Source organism: Parus major, chromosome 4 (genome assembly GCF_001522545.3).
Source record: "Parus major isolate Abel chromosome 4, Parus_major1.1, whole genome shotgun sequence".
Taxonomy (NCBI): domain Eukaryota; kingdom Metazoa; phylum Chordata; class Aves; order Passeriformes; family Paridae; genus Parus; species Parus major.
The window spans coordinates 58378757-58403345 of NC_031771.1; the positions used below are offsets into that span (position 1 = coordinate 58378757).

The 24589-nt window shown below is 41.3% G+C and overlaps 1 protein-coding gene across 11 annotated transcripts in view; it reads right to left on the reverse strand.

Moving 5' to 3' along the window:
- The window catches only part of ABLIM2 (actin binding LIM protein family member 2), a 129112-nt gene extending 104529 nt beyond the window's left edge, over positions 1-24583 (reverse strand). For all 11 annotated transcript variants that reach the window (XM_015625244.1, XM_015625246.1, XM_015625250.1 and 8 more), the window contains exon 1: positions 24554-24583. In XM_015625244.1, the coding sequence (XP_015480730.1) occupies positions 24554-24569 (16 nt within the window). In that variant the 5' untranslated portion in view covers positions 24570-24583. The remainder of the gene's footprint in view (positions 1-24553) is intronic.
- Positions 24584-24589: the final 6 nt, after the last annotated feature.

Here is a 24589-nt window from a genome sequence, read left to right on the forward strand (position 1 = left end):
GTGCTCCCAAAATAATGATCAGAAATCAAACATAAACCCTACAAAGCCTTTAGCAGAGATTTTACAGTGGGAAACAGTGGCATATCAAACCTAAACATAGGGTGCAAGAAAATACTTAGAGAACTGAAAGAAACAAACATTGTCCCATAATAAAGTGAGAGCAGGTCCAGAATGCAAAGTGACCCAGGTCAGAGGATAAAGGGACAGGGGTCTGGTTAGCAGCAGAGAGACAACAAGAGCCACAGCAGGTCACACACCTTGAGGAATGAACCTGCCACACAGGGACTCTGCTGACCTTAGGAAACTCATAGGGATTGCCAGTAAAATGGAGCAGACATCAGATAAAGCAAGATCTGCTGAAGTAGAGGTCATAGGCTACAATTTAGCTCAGAGAAAACCTGGCATGTAATAAGGATAAGGCATGCAATTAACAAAAGGTATTAGTTTCTCAAAGGGACTACAAAGGACTTTTCACAGAAAGGACTTCAGAAAGCAAGAGAGAAACTGTATACTCAGTGGTGAGCTAGGATAATGGGATGTATTGTATTAAGGGAAGGCATCCTGGCTGCAACAGAAAAGGTACTGTAACAAGAACTGCCCAGGAATAAACTAGAATCCAAGCCCAGCATTTTATGGGAGGGAAATCAAAGAAGCAGAACGAGGCAATAAAAAGCCATTTGGTGTGGCCAAAAATTGCACGTGGTAGGCATGAGGGTTAGAAAAACTCATTTATACCTTTGAATACAGGAGGATTTAAACTACAATGTGAATTTGGCATTTAGGGGATCATGAGTGGTGCAAGAAAGATGACAGGAACTGCAAAGATGCCAAGATAATTTTTGGGTATTTCTTTTGGGACTAAATGAATACATGGAGGTTTTTAAGAGAGGATTCTTCTGTGTGGGCTGATGCTACGTGCACACAAAAAGGGAAAAAGATTACTAAATTTTAATTTATCATTGTTTTGTATATAAAATTATTGTTTAATATGTCTGGATTTTTAATCAATGGAAATTTCAAGTGCTTAAATAGAGAGAAAACAGAAGTATTACCTAAAGAATTAGACAGACATAAAGAATCTTCACTGCATTGCTCTCTTCTGATAAATTACACAGACATTGCCATAATTCTGCAATCAACAGCCACCTATCATACAAAAATTTTAAATGATGATGTGGGTTGGGTGCTATCTAGAAAAAAAGATTCAACCTCTCATGTGTTTTAATTAGAAACAATAAATTTAACTTTGAAGGCTTTGTACCAAAAAAAAAAAAATAAAAAAAATTTAATTTTAACTGCACAAACCCCACCCCCATCATCCCTCCCAAAATGGGACATTTTTAGAGTTGAGAGGTCAGGGTCTATGTCTAAAAGAACTCATATGCCTGAAATGCCACACATGGAAGTCCAAAGCTGCAAGGCTGGAAACCCCTCCTCAAAACATCCAAAGGCAGGGTAAGCTGATTTTTCACTTCCCATTTCCCAGCTGACCACAGCTGACTGTGGGAAAGCACCTTTGGCTTCCACATGGAGTGGAAACAGTGATGTGTGCTTGTTTGTAGCTTGTGTCCTCCCTGAGTGTGGGTACCGAGAGCTTTACTCCGAGTCACGCCCAGCAGATCTGAGCAGTTTCCATCTGAAGAGTTACCTTCCTTGTTTGCCAAGAAACAACAATTCTGTGACCACAGAGACCTTTCTGAATCTTTGTCACATTTATTGGATACACTCATCCCACAAGCCAGGGATGCCTTTCCACACACCTCACAGCTACAGTGATGGCATGACCAGGACAGTTTAGAGATGGCCATGCAGAGAACTCCCTGTGCAAAAAAAAGCTGACTATCATCTTCAGATAGGGGCCACCTGAACAAGTGGCAAGGTGAGTTTTACACCAATAGATCCAGTAGGGAGCCATGGGTACAAATCCCTCTTCCTTAGAGGCTCAAGCAGCTGTAAATCCAACCCTGGTGTTTGCATTGATAGCTCTGCTCACGTTTGCAAACGAGAAACACTGAAAATCATATTTAGGAACTGGACTGCAAATCCCAAGTGAAAAGCCCTGAAGAGATCTGTCCCAAAGGGGAGTGGGGATTTCAGACACATCCTCGTCTGCAGCACTCTGTCCTGCGCACACATGCACAACTCCCAGCATTTTAATCCTTGCCTTCAGCCCACAGTGACCATGCCAGAGAACATTTTTCTGCCTGCTTTCCAAATCCCATTCTCTGTGAAGGGATGTAGCTGCAAAGCAGCAGGTCAGATCCAAATCCTACTTAAATACATTCATTTTGGTTGATGATCACTGAGGAATTTGTCAACAAAGTGGAGTTCTGTTTTGAAAGTAAAAAAGAAGCCATCATTGGAAATGTGATGCTCTTACACTTAACCCTGTTCCCAGTGAAGTCCACCAGTAAAACCATTATTGATCTGGGTCAAAGACTTTCATCAGCATTCATTTCTGAATTCTGTCGACTTTTGATCTTAGCAGTTGGCTCATCACAACCAGAAAGTTCAGCCTTTTCCCTGCTTGCCCAAGGTTACAATTTCCATCTGAAATGCAATTATTTCTCAGAACTTACTTTAATACCAAGAAACAAAGCAGATTTTTTTTTTATTGGAGTGTGTCTAAATTAATGGATATTCTTTATTGCTCAGTTCCACCGTAAGCAGCTCCAAAATCTTAAGAAGTAACTTCAAGAAAATCACTGGACTCTACATCTATTACTGTTCTGCACCTCCCTGGCTGCCTGATGGTAACTTCTAGCACCTCCACCAGTTACCCAAACCATATTCCTGCCATTCCCCTCATCTTCAGGGCATTCTTTTTTGAGAGTCATGACCCAATACCAGAACCTGTCACCGTGGTGCTATTTCCTGCCCTGGGTCTGTAGCACCTGCTGGGTGCACCCCTGCTCTGCATCACTCTTCACACTGACATCTGCTCCATCTGTACCCTAAATGGGCGAGCAGGACAAGCACATTCCCCGGCTTGGAAATGAGCAAATGTTTGCAACTGGGGAAAAACAGTGTAGAAGGAATTTCCACGGCTCATTTGTCTTTCCATTCTCTGGTACAAACAGAGCAATAACAACAATGATGCCTGTTTCTTACAGCAACACCAAAAAGCAAAAGCAAGATAATATAGAAAGTAATGATTCATTTTGCTAGCCAAGCCACAATACATCACCTCCAATCATTAATTAATATAATTTACTAACTTTCCACTAACACTATATGAAATATGTTTCTAAAAAGATTACAAATAATAGCGACCTTTGCAAAGGATCTTTCCTTTTTATGTTGTAGTCCACAGAATAAAAAATGTCTAAAATAACAACTTTGAAATATAAAACTGAACTCCTGCTTTTATTTGCTCTGCTTAATTTGGCATTAGAAAGTGATTACCTCTTGTTTTACCGCAGTCATAGAGTTAACTCAAATGTACACAGATATTGATGTTACTGAAGTTCTGGTGTAAAGTCACACTACCTCACACAATGTCAATTAGTTATCTTTGGTGAACTTGTCACAGTGTAAGAATTTCTTCCTAGATTCAATTACACCCATACAAATCTAATTCTGCTTCATCTGTTTGATCATACAAACCAGCATGTTGCCTCCCTTTTCACATTCAAGCTACACAATTTCTGCAATCTATTATCTCTCAACACCACATTCATAGCAGAAATGTGTTACATTCACACAAACACGACCCCAGAACCTTCAGCTACAGTGCTAATTCTTGCACAGTTCTGCCACTAACAGTTCTATTACCAACAGGAACATTTCTGAGGTACCTATACAACATGCCTTTAGACCAAGTTTTGAGTTGCTTAATTTGCAAATCCCCACCTCATTCAGACAGCAAATGAGTTTTAGTTAAAAATGAATATTTTGCTCTGAAGCTTTATATTTGCCTTTTACAGACAGAAGGGGAAGCAGCAACATCACCTGATAAAATCATGTCTTATTTATAAAAAGAAAGGTATTGTACAGCATTTTTGCCAGGTAATGTACAGAAATGCAGTTTAGTGAAGGACAGTTGAAAATCCAATGCCAAATTCCACGGTAACCTCTCTCCCCTGATTTCAACAGGGTTGAAACACTAAGTATCTTTATTGTGTCAAGTGAACAGTAGCGTGGTCAGGAGATCCTGAAGCACACTATTCCCCATCCAGCCTCACAATCCAGTTAATTCCTCACACTCTACACAAAACATACAATTAATCTAAAATTGTAGCCAAGGCCTGGTGAACACCCAGAACCTTTTATTTTCCTCTGTCTCCAGAGAAGCCTTTAGCTCTGTCCCTAACCAAGAAAAGCTTAGCAAGTCACTGCAATGTGGAGCTCCACAGCCCCCTGGGCAGATGTAGGTCACTCCTCCTCCTCACAAAGGCAATGAAACCAGGAGTTTCATCTGGCTGCAAGCTGCTCCAATTGCCAATAATCCTACCAATTCCAGTCTTTAATAACAGCCTACTAAGACGGCAGTGACGCAGGATGCTGTCCCTTGACCCACATGCTGCCGAAGCGAGACTTGGGCTGCTGGGCCATCATGGACACGGCTGTTCAAGGACCCAGCTCGTGCCACAGCACCTTCTAGCACATCCCCTCCTTGCTGACTGCCTGGCTTTTTGCACTCACAGTCCTCCCACTGTAAACAGCCCAGGCTCCCTCACACCACCCCGCACCGCATGGTCACTTCCATACAGGTTTGGCCTTCGCTCCGAGGGCTGCTTTTCGGGCAGCTGGCTTCATGTAGAAGCAGGACAAATTCTGCGTAGCCAGATCTGGGGACCACGGGGTGCTGTGTGTCCACACACAGCCAGCAAGGAGCCCCAGGAGCACATGCAGCCCCACCAAACCCACACACAGTTTAAGAACAGAGGACAAGCTGTGGCCGTGAGGTGCTGGGCTCATCCAGAGCATGACAATACCCAAGAGCCAATCTACTCGCAACTGGGTCCATTTACTTCTAATTTAGCTCTATTTTCCCAAAAATGCTCCTCCCCTACTGCCCTTAACATCTCCTTTTCCCAACTTCAATCCTTCTTCTGGACATCTCCCCTCTCTTGGGCACATTTTCTTCAAACATTCCTTCCACCACATTGCTGGAGGGAGTGAGTCTCCCTCACTGCTTCCCAGAGCTGTGACACCTGGGAGCTCTGTTCACCCCACTGCTTACCAAAGGAACATCAGAACACACTCTGGCACTGTTCTACTCCCAGAGCATCACAGAAGAATAACAGTTTGAATTAAAGAGAAGCCCAACTTTAGTTCAATTCAACTCAGAGAAAGAACAAATGATCAAATCAACCACAGCGCATTTCCAGATTCTATTTCCAAAACAGAAGATGAACAAAGATAAATCTCCTCCCAGTCCAAATACTCCTAAAGTAAATGATGACTCAGATGGTAAATACCCTTTCTATCACATCCCACTTCTCTCTATCATTTGGAGTGACAGCTCTGCTCTCAATGAATTAAAGGACAATTCTGCTTTGTAAGGAATGAAGTCAACATTCTCTCCTGTAGGACTTGTTTTTCTGCTCTGCTAAGAACTATTGATGCCATAAGTTTTAGCTTTCATGTTTTTCATATTCTGTGCTGCCTAGGTGTGTAGTTTTGAGCTTCATATGAAGTGTTAGTGAGCTCTCTTCACAGAGTAGGTAGACAAAACAATTCCTTTTCTAGCTTGATACCAAGGACAATTGTTAAAAATTTCAGGCCCAAAAGCATAAACAAGGATGGACTGAAGAGAGAAAAGAAGGATGGGACTTCATCATCTGAAGCTGTAACTGGACAATGAACCCCAATAGGCAGATGGACCAAAACTTACAAAAATGTAACACCTCGTGACCAGTTGTCCCTTTTGTGACCATTTTTAGGTCCATCTTGGGTGTAGCCCAAGCCAGGCTCTTGTACTGCCCAAGGTGTATCCTTTAAGACCTTTTAATAAATAACTACTTTATTCTTAATTCTGTCTAGCCTGTGTTCTAGGTCAGCCTTCTCAAGGCATCACTATCATTATCTGGACTTTAAAACTTCTTCATTTTTATAATGTTCCTGTAGAAGCAGGCCTGAATTTCAAGAAGTTATTCTGCTTTTGAGGTGCTCTCTTAAAATACAGACGTGACTGTAGCACAGAGTGATGAACCTAAGAAAAATATAATCTAATAAAGTTAAAATGATCAAGCTGGATGCAGTGAGTATTAATTTCATATTCAAAACACGATATACAACTCCATGAAAAGACTGATGGGTTCCTCAGAGTATGAAAAATTATATGATACAACTGAATTATTTCAGCAATACAGTTTCACACATTAGAGCTAAGCAAAGGACAAAGTAAGGGCTAATGTGTTAAATAAGCAGAGAACTAGGAACAACTCCTTAGTGCAATCCAATCCTTACCTCTGTAATAATTTTAGCTATAACTGCCACTGGGGCTGCCAAAAATGTGACATCTTGTGGAAACTCTTCTTTCTACTGACAACCAACTAGTTCACCCAACCAATGGCACCTTAGGTGCCGAAAGCAGAGAACTTTGAATTAGTCACCATGACTTGCAGAAATTCTTAATTTGACCTAGCTTCCAGGCTCAGTCATCCTGACAACATTTTTCATACTGTCAATCACAAATCAGTCCCAACTCTTTAAGTGACTCTCTTAGTAACATTTGCTGTATCACTACTAAGCATTAGAAATTCTGCTATCTCAGTTTTAGTCCCTCTTCCAACGCTGAGCTGAAATGGTGTTGAAAACTCTGGTCTGAATTTCAGTCTGGCACAGAGCAATGACTTCCACTTATGTTGTAACCCCATCATGTTACAGGTTCCCTGTCTGACACCCTGCTAGTGCCCAGGGCACACAGGTTTTAATGCCTTGCATTGCACCACTGAGTTGATAAAAACAAGAGTTTTTAGGCACCTTCATATTTCCAGAGCACTATGAGTAAGACTAACATGGCATCTTTTCCAATGGCAGCTGTAATCTTCAAAGGAACAAGTTTTCAGTTCTTCCCTCTATGTAAACATGACCTTTATACAAATAGAGAGATCAGGTAACACTTCAGCCTTCCACTGTTTTGCTAGAGTTTCCTGAAATGCTACTGTCAATAGCAATGCAAATTTTATCAGAGGAGTTAGTAACTCCCAAACAAAATCACTCAGTGAGAACACAGTATATGAAACAATGTGCAAATGTATTTTACTCAAAGCAAAGATACAATATCTAATGGTTTAAGCATTTCTCTTGGGCAAAAATTAACAATGTGTGGTATTGCATAATAAAAATTAAACATCTTTAATCTCTAGCTTTAAAATTAGGCACTGGAAGAAGAAATTCTGGTTGTTTTCAAAATGTAACATCTTGCTTCCAATGCTGATTATGCAAGTTCAGGATACAATGAAATACTAAATAAAAGTGCAGACTGTATCTTTAATGTAGACTCATATCAAAACTTTATGGACTAAGTGAAAAACAAAGGAAGAAGAAGAAGAAAAACAAAGAAAAAAGAACAAAGCTGCCTCTTTTAGGGGAAGGTTGGTAAAACAATAGAAAATCCCCGCACACAAATCCCTGGGAACTGCTGGCCAACACAGATGTGGTACTGAGGAAAGGAAAGGACCAGGGAAAAAGCAAAACCCACCAACTACTATTTTCAATACTAGGAGAACAACAAGGTCTCTAGAGTGGAAAAATAGCAGGAGATCTCTGCCTGATCTTGGGCCCTGCTATTCACACAAAATAGGCCTTTCTTCATATTATTTTCTTGAGAAAATGTAATTTTGCAAGGAATACCTTCGGTCAATTTTTCCTCTTAGCCAAAATAATAAAAGGTGCCCCAAAGCATATAGAAAAAAAAGAATACTGTGTCATTCTACAGTTGTTGTCTAAAAATATAGGATTTTTTGATATTCTTTTGTCAAGATATTGTCAAGGAGGTTTTTTATACACACAGCAACAGAATTATCTTGATTTAGAAATACACCACTAACACAAGGATATTCAGTATGGCTCTTGAGAAAGCAGTAGAATCCCTGCACCTCTAGTTCAAGAATATTTTCTGCTGCACTTCACAATTTGCTTTTTTTCAACCTCTATTTAACTTCCAAATTGCAGGTGAAATCTGCCACCTCATTCCTGCCTTCAGGCCCATTACTGACAGTCTGCTAGGGTGGTTATATCCTCACAGGTGTAATCAACACTTATTTACAAATTGATTAGCTTAATTTCAGCTGTGAGTTCCATTTAGCATCAGGTAAGGGTAAAGCAAAATTGCTGGAAGTCATCTCTTTGTTCTCCAGACAGGCAGGCGAAGTGTCCAACTCTACAGCACTACAGTCCCCAGAGATGCTCCCAATTTCCCACTTCCATATTTGATCTGTTAATAATGACCAGAAACTGGAAAAGGACAGAAAATAAACTCATCATTATCACTCTGAAATCCACCAAGATGGAATTTTCCTTTCATTTTGAACATTCTCTTTTCAACCAGTGAGATTACATTTGTACAAAGATAGAATTATGACAATCACTTTAAAGTTTATTATTCTACTCACATAGTAAGATTTCATTAATTTTTATTTAAAGCACTGATCCAAAACCTTTCAAACACACTCAGACTGACTCAAAAGCCTTAATACTTATATGCTAAACCTCATCTTTGGCATATATCAATCATTTATTAGTTGTATGATTAGATATGGATATAATTAGAAAATGCAATAATAATAATGTAATGAGTTTCCTTTTTTAAACTTGAAATTGCTCTATCTTTAAATAAAAGCTCCTTTTTCACATTACGTTTTGCTATTGTTTTACAGACAGTTTTATACTACTGAGATTATACCTCTCCTATCTAGAAATTTCTTGTGTTTTTTACATTCACTCAAAAAGAAAATACTGGTCCCAAGATTCAACTTTAAATCAAGACACTATCTCAAAACTGGCCTAGCTGTACTAACAACATATTAAATTATAATGAGAAGGTGTATACTCTGCTGTGCTGCAAATCCACAGACTATTAGAAATTTATTCTCAGGTCAGCTGTACAAGAGATTAGATCTTTTAATTATCTGTCACAGAATGGGAGTTGGGAGCCTTGAATCCATTCAGCTGTTCAGTTTGTGACCTGCAGAAATAAATCTGACCTCTTACAAAGCACACATAAGCACCACACACACACTCAGGCATAGCTGTGGTTTTAAAAACACCATGTAATTCTGGTATAACAGTTTGCTTCAGAATAAGTGAGGTTCCACTGGAAATGGATGTGAACCTGTGTTTTTTCAAAGCACTGCACAAGAGTCTCATAAGCATTGTCTTGCTGTCCTGCTTTAACTTTAAATGTAATTTTAATCATGCCAAAGTCAAGTTTAGCACTCCCACACGCTATATTTAGAACCAGAATAATTTAGGTTGGAAGGCACCTCTGGAGGTCATTTGGTCCAGCCTCCTCCTCAGCACTAGATCAGATTGCCCAGGGCCTCATCCCATCCAAATCTCAACCCTCCAATGATGTAAGGCTGACACCTTCCCTGCTCCAGCACATTACAATCTTCTTGGGAATTTTGTTTCCTCTTGTACCTAATCAGAACTTGCCATGTTGCAATCTGCCATGAGGTTGAGTCCTGTCCTTTTGCCACACACCTCTGAGCAGAGCCTGGGTGCAGGCTCTCTCCAGCCCAGCAGTGGGACATGAAGACATGGATGTTCTCCCTCAGCCCCCCAAAGGCTCCTGCAGAGCCTCCTGGTACCTCCAGCCTCTGCCCATCCAGGCAGCCTGTCCACAGCCCTGCTCCACCTCTTCCCAGTGCCAGGACCCGGCATGACAGCAAAGCAGGGTTCTCTAAAACCCCTCCCTAACATCAACACCATCACAGGTGAGTGAGAACACAAATTTAAGGCAGGGTGATTAAAATTAGCCTTCCAAACCTGTATTCTGTATAATTTAAAAGCTGACTCAGTGTTCAGGGCTGCTGAACAACTTTAACTCACAGCATCTTACCCATCCAGGTTTTTTAACACAGTCACCTTCCATCATAGTATCATGTATCATAATAAATAACAAACCAAAACTCTTGATCTGGATCTTCCGTAAAGAAGAATGCCCTGAGGGAGCTGTCAACATTTCTTATCTGAACATGTAGCTTTAGACCACTAGATTCTAAAATACTAGAAACTAATATTATACTCATATTTAAATGGCTAAATAAATGGCTTTCTTTTAGATATGAATGTTGAATCCATGAATTTATTGTCCCACAGTGTTATCACTCACAACAAATATGCAGATTTGCAGCAGCCTAACCCAAGGACTGACCCTACAAATCAAATATTAGATACACAGTGACCTTGGTGATCCCACCACCAAAAATTCACAGCAGAAGTAACAAACAGTTTTTAAATCTATGCACAGACATACAAAGAAACGAAGGCATCTTACAAAGTTACACATTTGACGTTGCATCTTGCCTTAGAAGTAGAGATTTTGTTGAGACAAAAAATACCAACCCCACCTAACATATATCCCCAGGATCACAGGTGTCCAGTTTCCAGCCTCCACACCCTGCCCAGGTTCCTTGCCATGTAAAGAACAGGCAATGTGATTAACACTGCTAATCTGGCTGCACTGTGAATTTTGGCTGACTCTTCCATATGGGAGCTCTGGGAGTTTTGACTGCAATATAAGAAGTATTGTTAAGCCTCGAAGTTCTATCACAGCCTTGAAACACTTGTTGTTTTAAATTAAGTACCATCCCTCAGAGATATGTGACTGTGCAGCAATCTGTTCTTTAGTTTTTCATTAGATTAATTTGGCTCTAGTTGTCATAGTTGCAGGGAAAAGTTAAAAGTTTTTAACATTCTAGAAAATCTTCTCATCCCTTTCCAGTATGAACAACATAAACAAAAGGCAAATGGTGAAAAAGAGGCTCCAATTTCCATTCCAACTTAGGATTTTGGAAGCCACTGCTTGAGATTTTTCCCTTAATGTTCTTGTGCATGTACATGGCCTAATTTATAGATCTCAAGGATACACATAAGGTTTTGGTTTCTGCATATATACCCTCTAGTAAATTGATGATACTACAGTATTTTTTAAAAAACACAAAATATATGTATTTATTTATTTTAAATCCTAGACATATACTACAACACCTAAGCTTTGGAGAAAGAACACCAATCACATGAGTTTTGGTCTGATGTGACTTTCCCAGGGTGTTGAAAAGAGCTGACAGGGCAGTTCCACTCACCAGTGTAGCCCCACAGAAAAAATATTCAGGAGAAAAGAAGAGAAAAAATACTCCCACAGCAAGTGATATTCTTCTTGGAACCAGCAGAAACAGCCTCTTTGTTCCACTCACTGATTTTATGGCTGTGGTGAGGGAACAGGACAGCAGTGACAGTGTCCACAGCTGAGCATCTTGTACCAAACCAAGGCAGGGGCCAAAAGCATCTCACCAACACAGCTGGTACCAAGGGATCCAGAACTGGCCCCAAGCCCTCCATCACTTGGAGCAAATCCTGAGCTGCTGGATCCATCTGTCTATCTTTTGGTATAATACTTCATTTTCCAGCCCGTAGGCAACTGACAGCAGATGTCACTGAAATGACTTAATGTATTAAGCTGCTATTTGTTTAATTCTGATGTGGAAAATGTGTCACACTCTAAATAGTTTAGTATGTTAATGTACCACTGCAGCAACCTACAGCAATCTTTAATCATTTTATTTTTAACATATTTGCTTATTTTACTTTAAATCATAATCAAAACCTGTTTTCTTGCTTCCTTTTAAGTGTACTTACTCTTAACTTCACGTCCAGTTTCCTCAAGCTGAAAAAACAGAGCTATTATCACAAATAAACATCTAACATCTATTTTATCTACAGTTTATTTGCATTAAACTACACAAGACAGATGCAGCTAAAACTTCCAGTATAATATATTCCATTAACAATCTGCAGCACAGTAACTCATAAATGAAGGGGCTCTGGGGGTTTAACTTTAAGGAATAACAGATTAATCTCTATGTCTGCATAAAAAAGCTGACCAAACTATGATTATAATGGGTCTCTGAGTAATGGTATTAAAATCTGAAATAGAAATATTCTTATTTGAATCAAACTTTTTCAAAAAATATTCTTCAAAATTTTAATTCTAAGGTAAGAGAAGATTTTAATAACTACAGAATGAAGTTTTTATTTCTTATATAAATACATAGCTCCTTATGCTTCAATGGGATTAGACATGACTGTACAGCTAGTCTTGAAACTGAAGATTATTTATCTCAACAACCTTTAAGGAATCACTTTTAGAAACATTTTTAAAACATTATGATGAGCAGTACAAATGAGGAATTCCAAGCTGTAGAGATGAACACTGCACATTTCAAACTGAAGGAACAAAATGAAGTCTACTGAACCTTTCTGTGCATTCCCAAGAGATGTTGCAGAGCCTTATCAGCCTGACGAACCCTAAGCATGTATCAGTAAAAATAATCCTCTTGCATGTAGCTGCAGCCCTTTGATAAGTCAGCATTCCTTGCATTAGCACTTCTGGTTTCTTGAGACTCTGGGCACGATTAAGGCACATTTAGTTTGCCAGTGCCTTACCTTGTTGATCTGGGTTAGGCATGGCACCATGACAAGCCTTTCCTACAGGCACTGCAGGGCTGGCTGTTGCTTCAACAGCAGGGTCATGTCAACAGCTCTGCAAATAACCCTCATGAACTTCCTAAACTGTAACGTAAAATCAAAACTGCAGAGAGCACTTTTAAAAATACAGCTTTTGAAATGGTGCTTCTGTGCTTGCAAATCCAGTTAAAGGATCATGTTGTGTGACATTGAGGAATTCCTGCAAAGAAGCACCTGTCTGTTTTTCTGTACAGCAGGCTCATCTGACCTGACGGTGGGTAAAGAGCCACTCCTCACTGAGACTGCAATGGCCATTGCACAATGGGTACAAGCACAACCCACTGTGAGACACCTCTGGGACAAAGACTAAATGTCATCAAAAGGCTTCTAACAACAAAGAAGCTGGAAGGATTGTGTTCAGCAACAGTTTTTCATAACCACCCTGTGCTGGTCCCCAGCACACACCCCCAACGTGGCCTGTCTGCTCCACCTCTCCTTGGAATGCTCCTCATTATGCACATGCTTTTCCCCCAACAATTAAGTTATACCAGCAGTGGCACTCTTCTGCAATGATGAAATGATCAAAACCTGCTGACAAAGAACACAACAATCTGATGCTTCCAAACAGAGCAATAGGACACAATCAACATGGTGCACTTTGGTCAGATTTCTTTAAGATGGACTTAGTTGTCTCAATGTCTTTTGAAGAGGAGTGCCATGTGTGGCTTGGAGCAGGCTCCCTTTATCTAGACAAATGTATTGAGTAAAGAAGCTTGACTCAGTACCAGCCCTCAGAAATTAAATAGTGTTCACCCCAGCAGCTCAGTGTTTAGGTCACTGGGGGATACAAAGGCTGACATGTGCTATCAGTGTGACTTGGAACAGATCACAAATCCATGTGAATCCATGTGATTGTAACTGATGAAAGCTGCAGAAATTGAAAAATTGGAAAGTTGCCTCAAACCCCAGCTTCCCTACCCAGCTGAGAAAGGGAGTTGGGTGAGCAGAGGGAAACCCAGAGCTTTTCCACTTTGCTGCACTTATCCGTAACAATGGCCTTTGGGGAAATACTAACTAAAGCCTGCCTCCAGAGGAAAAAGCTGCACGTTATCTCTTTGCCACGTTATGCCACCCTTAAAGAGCTTTAAAGGACTGGCAAGTGACAGTGACAGCTGCTGGCAGGGGTCTGCAGGGACAGGCGTCACTGTGGGCTGCACAGATTCCTTGGTGGGGCTGCATGTTCACAGCTTGGGTGCCAGCACATGCTGCCTCTTCCTACCACGTAAAAATAAATAAACAAATAAATAAATAAAAACTCCAGGGTTAGGTTCTAGGGATTTTTAAAGAAGTATTTTACAAGAGCAGTTTTATCTGATGGGTGACATCTACTGCAATCTTGGTTTCTTTTTGAAATGAAATCTCCTCATGGATATGATCCAGAGAGAAACAGAAAGCAAGGGCTGGAATATTTAGGCTGCCAGGGGCACGGAATTGGCAGCAGGAAACTGCCTTTGTTGCAATTGGTTTTCTCAAGCCCAACACTTCCCTCCCTCCTTGAGCCACTGGACAGGCTAAGGACCAGATATTATTTTCAAAATTTATGGAAAGATGGCAAACAAATTAACCTTTAACTTTCCTTTCTACATCTACAGACAAATGTCAGCCACTCATGCCAATGCCAAAAATAACCCAAAATGTATTAAGTCTTACCCATGTAAAGTAAGAGTGACCTAACAGAAGGAACATTTAATTCAGACTTTGGTATTTCAGATTCTTCTTCTCTTGACTAATCCTACCCAATACCAGTCATAAACTCTTCTCAGTTCTGCGTGCACAAGTAAATCCCCTTCTCTTGTGAGAGCTTTGCAGTCAGTTGACAAAAAAATACTATTAGAAAGCTAAATATATTTACAAAAATATGAACACCAACATACCATAATGAAACTCTACCAAAAAGAAACCCTGACATCAGAGAACATAAATGTGATACATCCTACCAAAAAAGGAAGGTATTACTGCAAAACATGGTAAAATTTTCCTAAAGATGTTATCTTTTAGTTTGGGATTAAAAATAGTACATTTTACCCAGAGACATATCCTCTCAAAAGTTCACAAACTATATAAACTACAGTTAAAAAAAATACAGGGAATATTAATATAACAGCAATTATTGCAATAATGACATTATTTGTATTTAAAATATTTCCAGTCATTTACTGCGTTTTTGCTTTCTCTAAGCCATACCACTTCAGGATGCTTACAAAGAAGTATGTGATAAAAAGTTGAAATAAATTGATAAAAAGAGATTTTAACACTGACAGTGAGATTCAAGAGCCATGCTGGAAGCAGCCTAGAGACAGGAGGAGTGGAACACAGTGTGATTTGTTGATGGGTCAGTACAATGGCTTTGTGGATGTGCAGCTCCTACTGCCCACCCAAAGCGCTCCCTCCCCACTGCTCCAGAGCTGCCAAGGTGGAATGCCAGGTAGCCTGTGACCAATCTGGTTCTTTAGTAAGTGTTAATTCTTCATGGTACCATCCTGTCAAAGCAATGGAAATAATGCCCACATAATATTTTTTTTCCACAGCACAGTTAAAATGATTTCCCTAGAAAATTCACAGGGGCTATCTGAATTTCAGTCTTTTGTCTTCCAGCACAAAAGACTGCCTTCCAGATCCACAGCACAGAGCCACAAGGCAAGCTAAAGGCAGGAATCTTCCTTTAAAATGTCAAGGTTTGTTGCTTACCCACTGCTAAGGTCTCTCTAAGAAACAATGGATGAGCAAATCCTTAAAATAGATTCATAGGTTCATTTAGGGAAAACATGTTCAATTAGAGAAAAAAGAAAACTATTTTTTTTTTTTTACAAAACCATAAACCAGTACAGCATTTCTAAGCGTGCACTGGAACTAGCACAGAAATGGACTATCAGGAGAGGGGATAGGTTCAATACCTTTTATTGTCAGGAAAGAACACACTTCTGCAAGCAACTCAGTATTAGGACATATGAGTGAAAACAACCACTTATACAGAGAAGTAGGAGATGATTAGCTGGTTTAGCAACTGAATTTGACCCATAACTTAGGCAGTGTCTCGTAAATAGTTTATGCAAGTAACTAGAATTGAAGACGAAATTCAGAACTGAAATATTTGCACTTTTTGATGCCCACAGTGCCAACAGCTATACTGAAAGCATTCATCACTCAAATAAATAAATAAATACTGACCATACAAAGCACATGTATGATAGCAAAATGACTAGGATGGAAAATGGGACTGCCTCCAATATACAGGATTTCTATGTATTTCCAAAAACACTATTTACCCTTGTATTTAGAAAGGCTCTGTAAAGCTCCATCTTTCTAATTCTTAGCAGGACAATGTAAAGAGGTAAAGACAGGTAAATCGAGCATCCAACCAACATTGTGGCAGTTTCTGACAGCTTTAGCTTAACAACCAGGCTTCTTCTGCCAACTTAAATTTGCAGCTCATGCTGTTTGCTGCTTTCTAAAATAGGCACGACTATGGCACACTTCTAGATCTATGTAGACCTTATGTGCTTCAGAGACAAGACACAGAAAGCTCAGCTGAGCATTTCCTCAGAGCTGGCAGCACTCCCCTAATGTCAATCTCAAACTTCACAGGACACAGCCTGAGTTGTTCCCATCAAAAGTCAGCTTTGACCTTGGGAAAAAACTCAGGCATATCACAAGTTAAAATCATAGATCTATGGAAAGAAATGCAAAACATGCCTATCGCTTCAGCAGTTTTTCTGAAAATGTATCATATGACTTCAGACCAGAAAGATGATCTACCCCGAAGTTTAACAGTAACAGAAGTTAGTGGTTCTCAGCACAACCTAGGCTTTAGTCTTAGGTCAAATCCTATTAATAATATAGACAGTCAAATCTACAGCAGTGGGTAGCTCTATTAAGATATAAATAGAACTTCGTTAAGCTGGCTTTCTGCATTCAATGAAATTTAGGCCACACTACCAAAAAGAAGCTAAAATTCATCATCTGAGGTGACAATCCATTAGTACCATCTTGAAAAACATGCAAGACCAAGATGGACACAGCCACTGTCATTATTAGTTCCCAGGGCAAGCTGGGAACAGCTGGAAACAAACTGCTGGGCCACACAGGCACTCGATCCCAACTTGTACACTCTAATGATCTGAAATAATGACAGTAAATGTCAGCAAATTAAAACACAATCTATTGTGTTTTATCATTACTAAAGGTCTCATGGCTCATACAGACAGAAGCCATAAAGAAGATGCTAGAAATGCTTTGGTTATGCTCTCACTGACAACACATTAAGGCAATCTGTGAGATGCCTGTTACCTTTGTTTGGTACCATGAAAACCTGTGGCTATCAGAAAAAAAATGCTGAAATGATTGCACCTAATTCTGTACACAGGCACATAAATAAATGCCCTGGTTCCAAAGAGATAAAGCACTGCAGTTCACAGTGATCTCACCCATGGATGATGATATTTAGAACTTCTCAAAGTCTCAGCAGAGGAGAAGCCAGGTTTTCACACCAAACTCCACGTCCCAGTTGGGGAGGTGCTCTACAGCTGCACATACATAACCCCCAGGAGAGGTCTGCATCTTCAGGCAATTGTTCAACAGATTTGTGAAACATAAACCCTGTTTCTCCATGGGGTCAGGAAAGCTTACCACTGTTGATACATGCAGCTGATACTAGTTTTTCTCCAATTTTCCAAGGCAGGAATAAGCTATCAAAACATGTCCAGGAAGATTGGTTGGTAAATGGCCACACAAAGCATTCAAGATTCATCTGCCTCTGGATCTCTGTAGCAGCACAACAGATGCTGCAGTCATGGATAAGTACAGTTTTAAATACCCTCTGAAAACTTTGGACCAGATGCCCAGAGATCCAGCTGACTGCAGGTTCATCTTCAGTTTAGCAAGTGCTGGAGCAACCTGGCCTATTAAATTTTAAAAATCTCAGAGGCTGAAGATTTCACAGCTCCTCTGTTACCCTCTTTGGCTCCCTCCTGGGCTCAAGCACTGCCACTGGGATTTCACTTTTCCTTACAACCAAGCATGAACTTCTCCTGCTACCCCTTCTGACTTTGCTTCTGGCCCTTTTTCTATGTCTTTGTGAGAGGAGTTTTGCTTCATGTCCCCTTCACCCACCCATCAGGGGGTTGAAAAACACAACTCAATTCTCCCCTGTCTTGTCCAGGTGGATCAAGGGCAGACCTCTCCATCCCCTCTCCCTGCCTGCCACACTCTCAAGAGAAGCACACGGCAGCTTTCCTCACCACGCTCACTGCAGGTCTGCTCTGTTGACCAAGTGGGTGGGAACAGCATAGCTGAGTTACACTATTTGTCATGGAAAGGTCAGTGCAAAACAACTCTCCTCCCCCATCCCCAGTATTCACCCATCTCCTGCACCCAGGAATGTTTGTGTCACTGCCCAAAGGCAGCGGCAGAGCCCAGGGCTGAGCCCGGTCTGAGCAGGGCTGGAGCTGCCGAGCAAACGGAGGCTCAGAGCAGAACCCTGCAGTTGGCAAGGCTGACTCGCAGCCAGGTTAGCAGAACAGAGAGCATATGTGCGAGTCACAGGGCTGAGGTGTGGAGCCAGCGCCAGACACACGGGACAGACACACACAGCCCCAGCTGTTCCCTAGTGCCTTGTGTCCCAGCCAAGGCAATGACTGCAAACCCTTCTCCATTCCCCTCTTCCTCTCATCAACACATCAGCACAGCCATTTCTATGGTTTCCTTTGGTATCGGTACACAACTGTCTATGTGACCTTAAAGATTAGATCCTCCTTATCTGTGTTGCATCTAAAACTGTAACCGAGTGATTGCCTTCATCCTGCTGGCATTGCAAAGCCAAAGAAAACCCTACAACACCCCACAAAGCCAAACTTCTCGGCTGAACTCAATCAAATATCCTCAGTGAGCTCTTAGAAGGTAAAGAACAGAAAAGCCTGTTTTGACCTGCAGCTGAGTTTGCAATACTGAGAACACCCACAGGAAAAGAGAGGGGAAGAACTTGTGAACAGAGCAAAGCAAATGAAGGTGACTGAAACAAAAACAAAAAGGAAACTGTAGAAGTATTTTTCATGACATCTAGAGCATTCCCATTATTTTAAACTGCAAAATGTACAGCAATCTAGGACTTATAAATACCTGTGTAAACTCTCTTGACAGAGGTAAAAATAAGCCGAGAAAAAACCAAAGCGGTCTCTGATCAAGAACTCTCCAAATGAAGCCCTGAATACAAGGCTGCCCATTCATTCAGTCCCACTCAGAGTTGCTCAGCAGAGAAGATCCCAGTATATATTTAGACATCAACTAGTAAACTGCCTCATGAATCACTTGTGAAATTCCCTTTATCCTAAGTCATATACTCTATGTCATATAATCTCTAAGTCACATACTTAGGAGGAGAAGGAAGTATATGACCTATTTTTTAAAGTGACAAGAGCTCTTGCCTGACACTTAAGCAGAACAGGTTCTGTGGCTTGTTCTTCATATGATATGCACTGAACTGTAACTCTTGCTTCACCATGAATTTTACCATACACACAGTACCACAGCAATTCAATCTTTGTCACTGCCTGAAACAGACTCGAAGGAACACAACTACGGAATGCTTAGTGCTCCCCCTTTGTGCACCGCACCCAGCTATTTCCCTCCATAAACCAATACAGGGAAGGGATTTTTTTTTCCCACTGAAGCACAAATGAACTTGGCAAAAGGGAAGAGGAACCACATTTCATCCTCTTCTGAAGTACCATAGTGCCTCATGCTAGAAATGAACTGACAGAAGAGGTACTTGAAAACTTCCCAAGGAACTGGATGCTGCATTTGTGAGCAGCTACTATGCAGTAACAACCAAGATTACACACTTGTTCTTCATATCCACCATGAGGAGCAATGCAATCTGTTACTGTTTTACAATGACAGCATTACTTAAACCTAAAAATAACAGTTTCTAAGTAGGAAAAAACCAACCTGTAATAAAGAACATTTAAGCATTTTCAAAATATCACTAGTGATCTCTTGCAATTCAGGAATGTGCATTTTTCATGGCCAACTGCATCTAGACTTTGTTTTCTTCAGTCTACAGATAAAGAAACATGTCCTGTAAGATCAAGAGATTCTTCAATTTGACTAATGCCAGTAGAAGGATTTGATTTTACAGAGAAAGGGGGAAAAAAAGTCTCCTAAAGCTACAGAAATATTAACTGAATAAAGTTTTTATTCATCTCACATTTCTTGTATGAAATGGAAAAATAAATAACCATGCTTCATGCAAAACAATACTCCATCTAGATTTCGGAGCACGAACATCAACTAATAAGCTGTGGAAAAAAACCTTTCCAACATTTCAGACGGTAACAGTTATGGACCTTGACATGCTGCTAATGGATCTTGACACAGGGAATAATCTAAATTCAGAAATGCTTGCCTTAAGGTTATATTTAAGGATGCAGAGAGCAAGCCAGCAAATTGTGCAATAATCTCCAAGGCCCATGCACTGTCCTCCATCTGATGCTGGGTTTGTGCACCCAGCTCTTTCACCCTGGCACTTCCAGAGCTCTCCAACAGCCCCATGCAGCACAAGCCCTTCTAACACAAGCATGTTTAATTCATTATTGTGAGTGCTGGGTGCTTGGTTGGAGAACCCAAGGCCCAAAGGTGAGTTAATGACACCAGCAAACCCCTACAGGATGCAAAAATGCAGCAGTGAGCTTTAATTAACAGTAGTCAGGAGAGAGAAGTTTCCACTGCTAAAGCCTTAATCTGTGTAGTGTAGAGAGGAATTGTCATTGTCAAATTGAGCAAAACTAAAATCAGGATTTGTTCACTTCTCCTTGAATGTTGGCCATCCCATTGCACAGAAGAAGAGAGATAAAAGTTACCTCTGTAACCATACTTGCATTTTTCAATTTTCTCTACATTTCTTAGCCCTCTATGTTCTTATGTCAAAGACAATTATTGGTGATTAAGTACATAAGCAATAATGTCTCAAGGAGCAAAACTGAAGGCATATTACATGTACATCGTACTGCAGGGGCAGTCAGATGTGAACAGCTGCCAGCCCATACCAGCACAGAAGGGTGCTCAGTACTGCACTGAAGACAGGCAAGTGGGAAAGAAGGAGACGTTACTCAGAAAGACAAATATCTAGATTTTGTCAAGCAGAACTAGCCACCTCTCCAGAGATGGACTGCAGCGCTCAGGCAGCATGTAAAGGCCACTGAGAGACAGGATGTCCTGCAGTCAGGAGTTACCAGCTGATGTGACATCACCTGAGAATCTCTTCTGACCTACTTCACCCTCTCCTAACTGTGCTGTGTGGTTCCACCATCCAAGAACATGCTGCCATTTAAAAGATACATACACTGAGCTGAAACCATTTTCTTAAGAGCTGGAAAGAATCCCCCAGAACCTTAACAAATCCCAAGATACAGCCTCATGTTTTTTACAGTCTAAGAAATTAAATAGAGTCTTTGCAATTCAACCTCAGAGGAAGAAAGTACCATCAGGAAATAAAAGTCATTGTTTATTTCTTCAGGGAAACTTGGATAAAATATCAATGAAATGAAGTAGCTCTGCTTTTGTTTAATTATGAAACATGCAGGATTGCATCTAATAAGGTGAACATGTTCATTAGCTGGTAAACTCCAAAGCAAGCTGACCTCCTGGTGCTCCTGTCTAGTAACTCAATGCTCTTTTACCAGTGCTCAGAACGAAAGGCTGAAAGAAAAATGCTGTATCCAAGTATAAATTATAGCACAGTCTGAAACAATCATAACTATTGTCTCTAGGGAAGATTCTTATCAGCATAGTTGCATGTGAACTTTGAAAAGAAATTAATCATCTCCAAGCAGAGCTGGACCCTGTGTGACCAACCTGTGTAACCTCTTTTGTAACCAGAGCCACAACATTCCTGCTCCATTTGGGCTGTGACACTCGATTAGCTGTTCTCTGATCCATGCAATCAAATTGGCCCTTTAATATAATAGTTTAAAGACTAAATAGCTGTGTGAATTTGTGTCATGACATTTAATTTAATCTAATCTAAGATAACTCACCTAGTATGTAATTAGCTCTGTGATTCCCTTTTTGCACTTAAACAGTAGACATCATGTTACCCTATTTCTGGAAATTGAGGAGAACCTCATTTTCACAATCTCAAATAATTGACCTATTCTGTTCTTCTTGCTATGATTTCAAGATGGTGAAGAACTGACTCATTAGACTGAAAACCATATTATAAACTCTTGAAAGTACCTTTAGTATCCTAAAAGCACAACCATTTCAGGCAAACCTCCCAGGTACAAAAAAGCAGTGAATAGGCTCTTAGAAATAGTTTCAGCCAAGACCAATGGTAAGTATATAGAAGGCAGCTAAGGAAAATCATGTGTGGAAAAATCTAATTACAACATATAATGCATCTGAGCTGTGTTTTACTCTACCAGATGATCATATGCTTTCTAGATTTAAAATTATAGCATGAGTCTGCAGCCCTTTATCAGGACAATGGCTCAATGCATGTACTACTGAACCATTTTTAACTGTATCATTTTTATCAATATATTACAATCTACATCACATTTACTAAACAGAAGAATTTCTGTATCTAATGCCAAATCTTATGGTTAAAGTGATAAAGTAGTGTGACAGCACTGCCCAAAACCCTCTTGATACAGTGAATGATGTGTTGCCTTGGTGCAAGAAGGGACACAGACTGAGCAAAAGTTTCTGAAGTAATAAGGCAGATCCACAATGATTTGCTCCATCCAAGAGTAAAAGAAATATTGGGGATTTCTCCTAGATTACCAGGCAGAAACTCAATGGATCTTATGTGGGGCTTATTTTAACACCCCACTGAACCCTGTTTTCTTTGCAGAATCAGAAATATCTTTCTGTTACAGTAAACAGCAAACTTTGAATTAAAGCCTTTCCATAGTAATTCTGGTGGAAATTTTTTGGGAACAGCAATTTTAGACAAACCGTGGTACTGAATTTGTTGTACAATACTTTTGCCCCATCAATGTTAATGGAAAATTTCCATTGATTTTACTGAGTAGATATGGGCTCCTCACATTTAATTTATCATGAGAATTGATTGCAGGTTGTTTACATAGCCTACACAGACACACAAAATCAAAATCTGGAAAGATCAAAGCTAACCCTATACTTATAACCAAAACTCCTAAAACTGCCAGTTATTCTTTCAAATGAGACCTAAGAACTCTCAGGGTTTTTTTCCACTCTCTTTTTTCCCAGGATGTTATTTTTATCTTGGCACTGTTCATTTTTGCTATTTAATTTACACCACGTTTGGAGCAATTACTGAGATAGAATTGTGTCGAGTCTGCACTAACTTTTCTACTGGGTTTATAACTTTAGAATCTATTTAATTGACATTTTAAATATTTTATAGAGAAAAATTTGGACCCTAATATTTCCTCTATCACGCTCAGTTCTACCACAACAGAATTTAAACATTTCTCAGTATTTAATGTTCTTCAGTTGAAAATTACAGCCAGGCGACCAAGGAAAGGATTCCCTACTGGCATTTCACCAGTGCCAAAGGAGCTGTTACCATCCCTGTTAACCATCTCGATGCTCTTTATAGACAGGAAACAGACTTGGGATTTCTATCGCAGTTCAAATACCCTGCAATACATGCTTTGCTCTCACCTGCACACCTGCCTTAGCCTGGGCACCTCCACAGAGAGGACCGGCAGTACACGTTTCACCCGCAGACCATGTGAGAACGTGGACAATCAGCACACATGGAAGCACTTACGCCATCAAGAGACATGAGGAAATGCCAGACTAGGTTCTTAGCTGAAATCTGCAGCAGGTGCCCGACCCCAGGTCGCTCACTATCCTACCCGGGAGCTCGTTCTCTCCGCTTGCACCAGGCTCCCATGGGCTCGGTGCGAGGATGCGGTATGATTAAGCTTGTTGACACACAGAGTCACCACATAATTGCAGCCATTCAGCCTCTCCCTGCTGTTGTGGTAGAGCGTATATTTAGCACTACAGTTACCCTCAGAAACGAAATACACAACCAGCTCCCACAGTCCCCTCCTCCTCTGTACATAACCCTGCATTTGCCTTAAGGACTGTAATATTTTGCGATCAGCTGTGCTCTGAAGTAACCACCCTTCGCCGACACACAAGGCAGATAAATGCTGAATCGCTACAAAAATATAGTTCCAAGTCAGTTCTCAAATCCTGCGTGTATCACGCGATGAATTACTTTTGTATTGCCCTGAGCAACTGGATTCCTCCGGGCGGCAATCCTAGCTTGGGCTCCGTGGCACATCCCCAATATCCACCTTTTCTATCACCACAGTATCTTGGGCAGCAGAAAAGGCCGGGCTTTTAACCCAATTATCCCCGTCTGAGAAGCTGTGTGCTCCCACCCGGGATGCCGGGCGGGTCGGGGCACCGGCTGATGCCACCCCCAGCGCACCCCGGCTGCGGGGCCGCGGCGAGACCCCCGAGCCGCCGGGTACCAGCGGGGGGATGGACACGGGGCGGCCCGGCCGCGGCCGGTCCAGCCCGTCCTGCCCGGGGGGCTCCGGCCGGGGCTGCGGGGGATGCCCGGGGCGGGGGCGGCTCGGCCGGAGCCCAGCTCAGGGTTCCGCCGCCCGCACCGCGGAGGATCCGCAGCCCCTCCCGCCCGGCAGCGCCCGAGGCTCCGGCAGCGCCCGAGGCTGCGGCAGCTCCCCCCGCGACAGGCGCGCACACAGATTCTCGTATTTTCGGGTGGTTTTAGGTGAGCAATTTTTACCCGGCTGCCGCTGCCCGCACCCCGCGCGGCAACGAGACAGACCCGAGCCGGGCAGCGGCAAAGGTGCCCCGCCACCCCGGGGGTCCCGGCCGCCGCTGTGCCTACCTGTGCCGGTGCTCATGGCGCGCAGCAGGGGCCGCT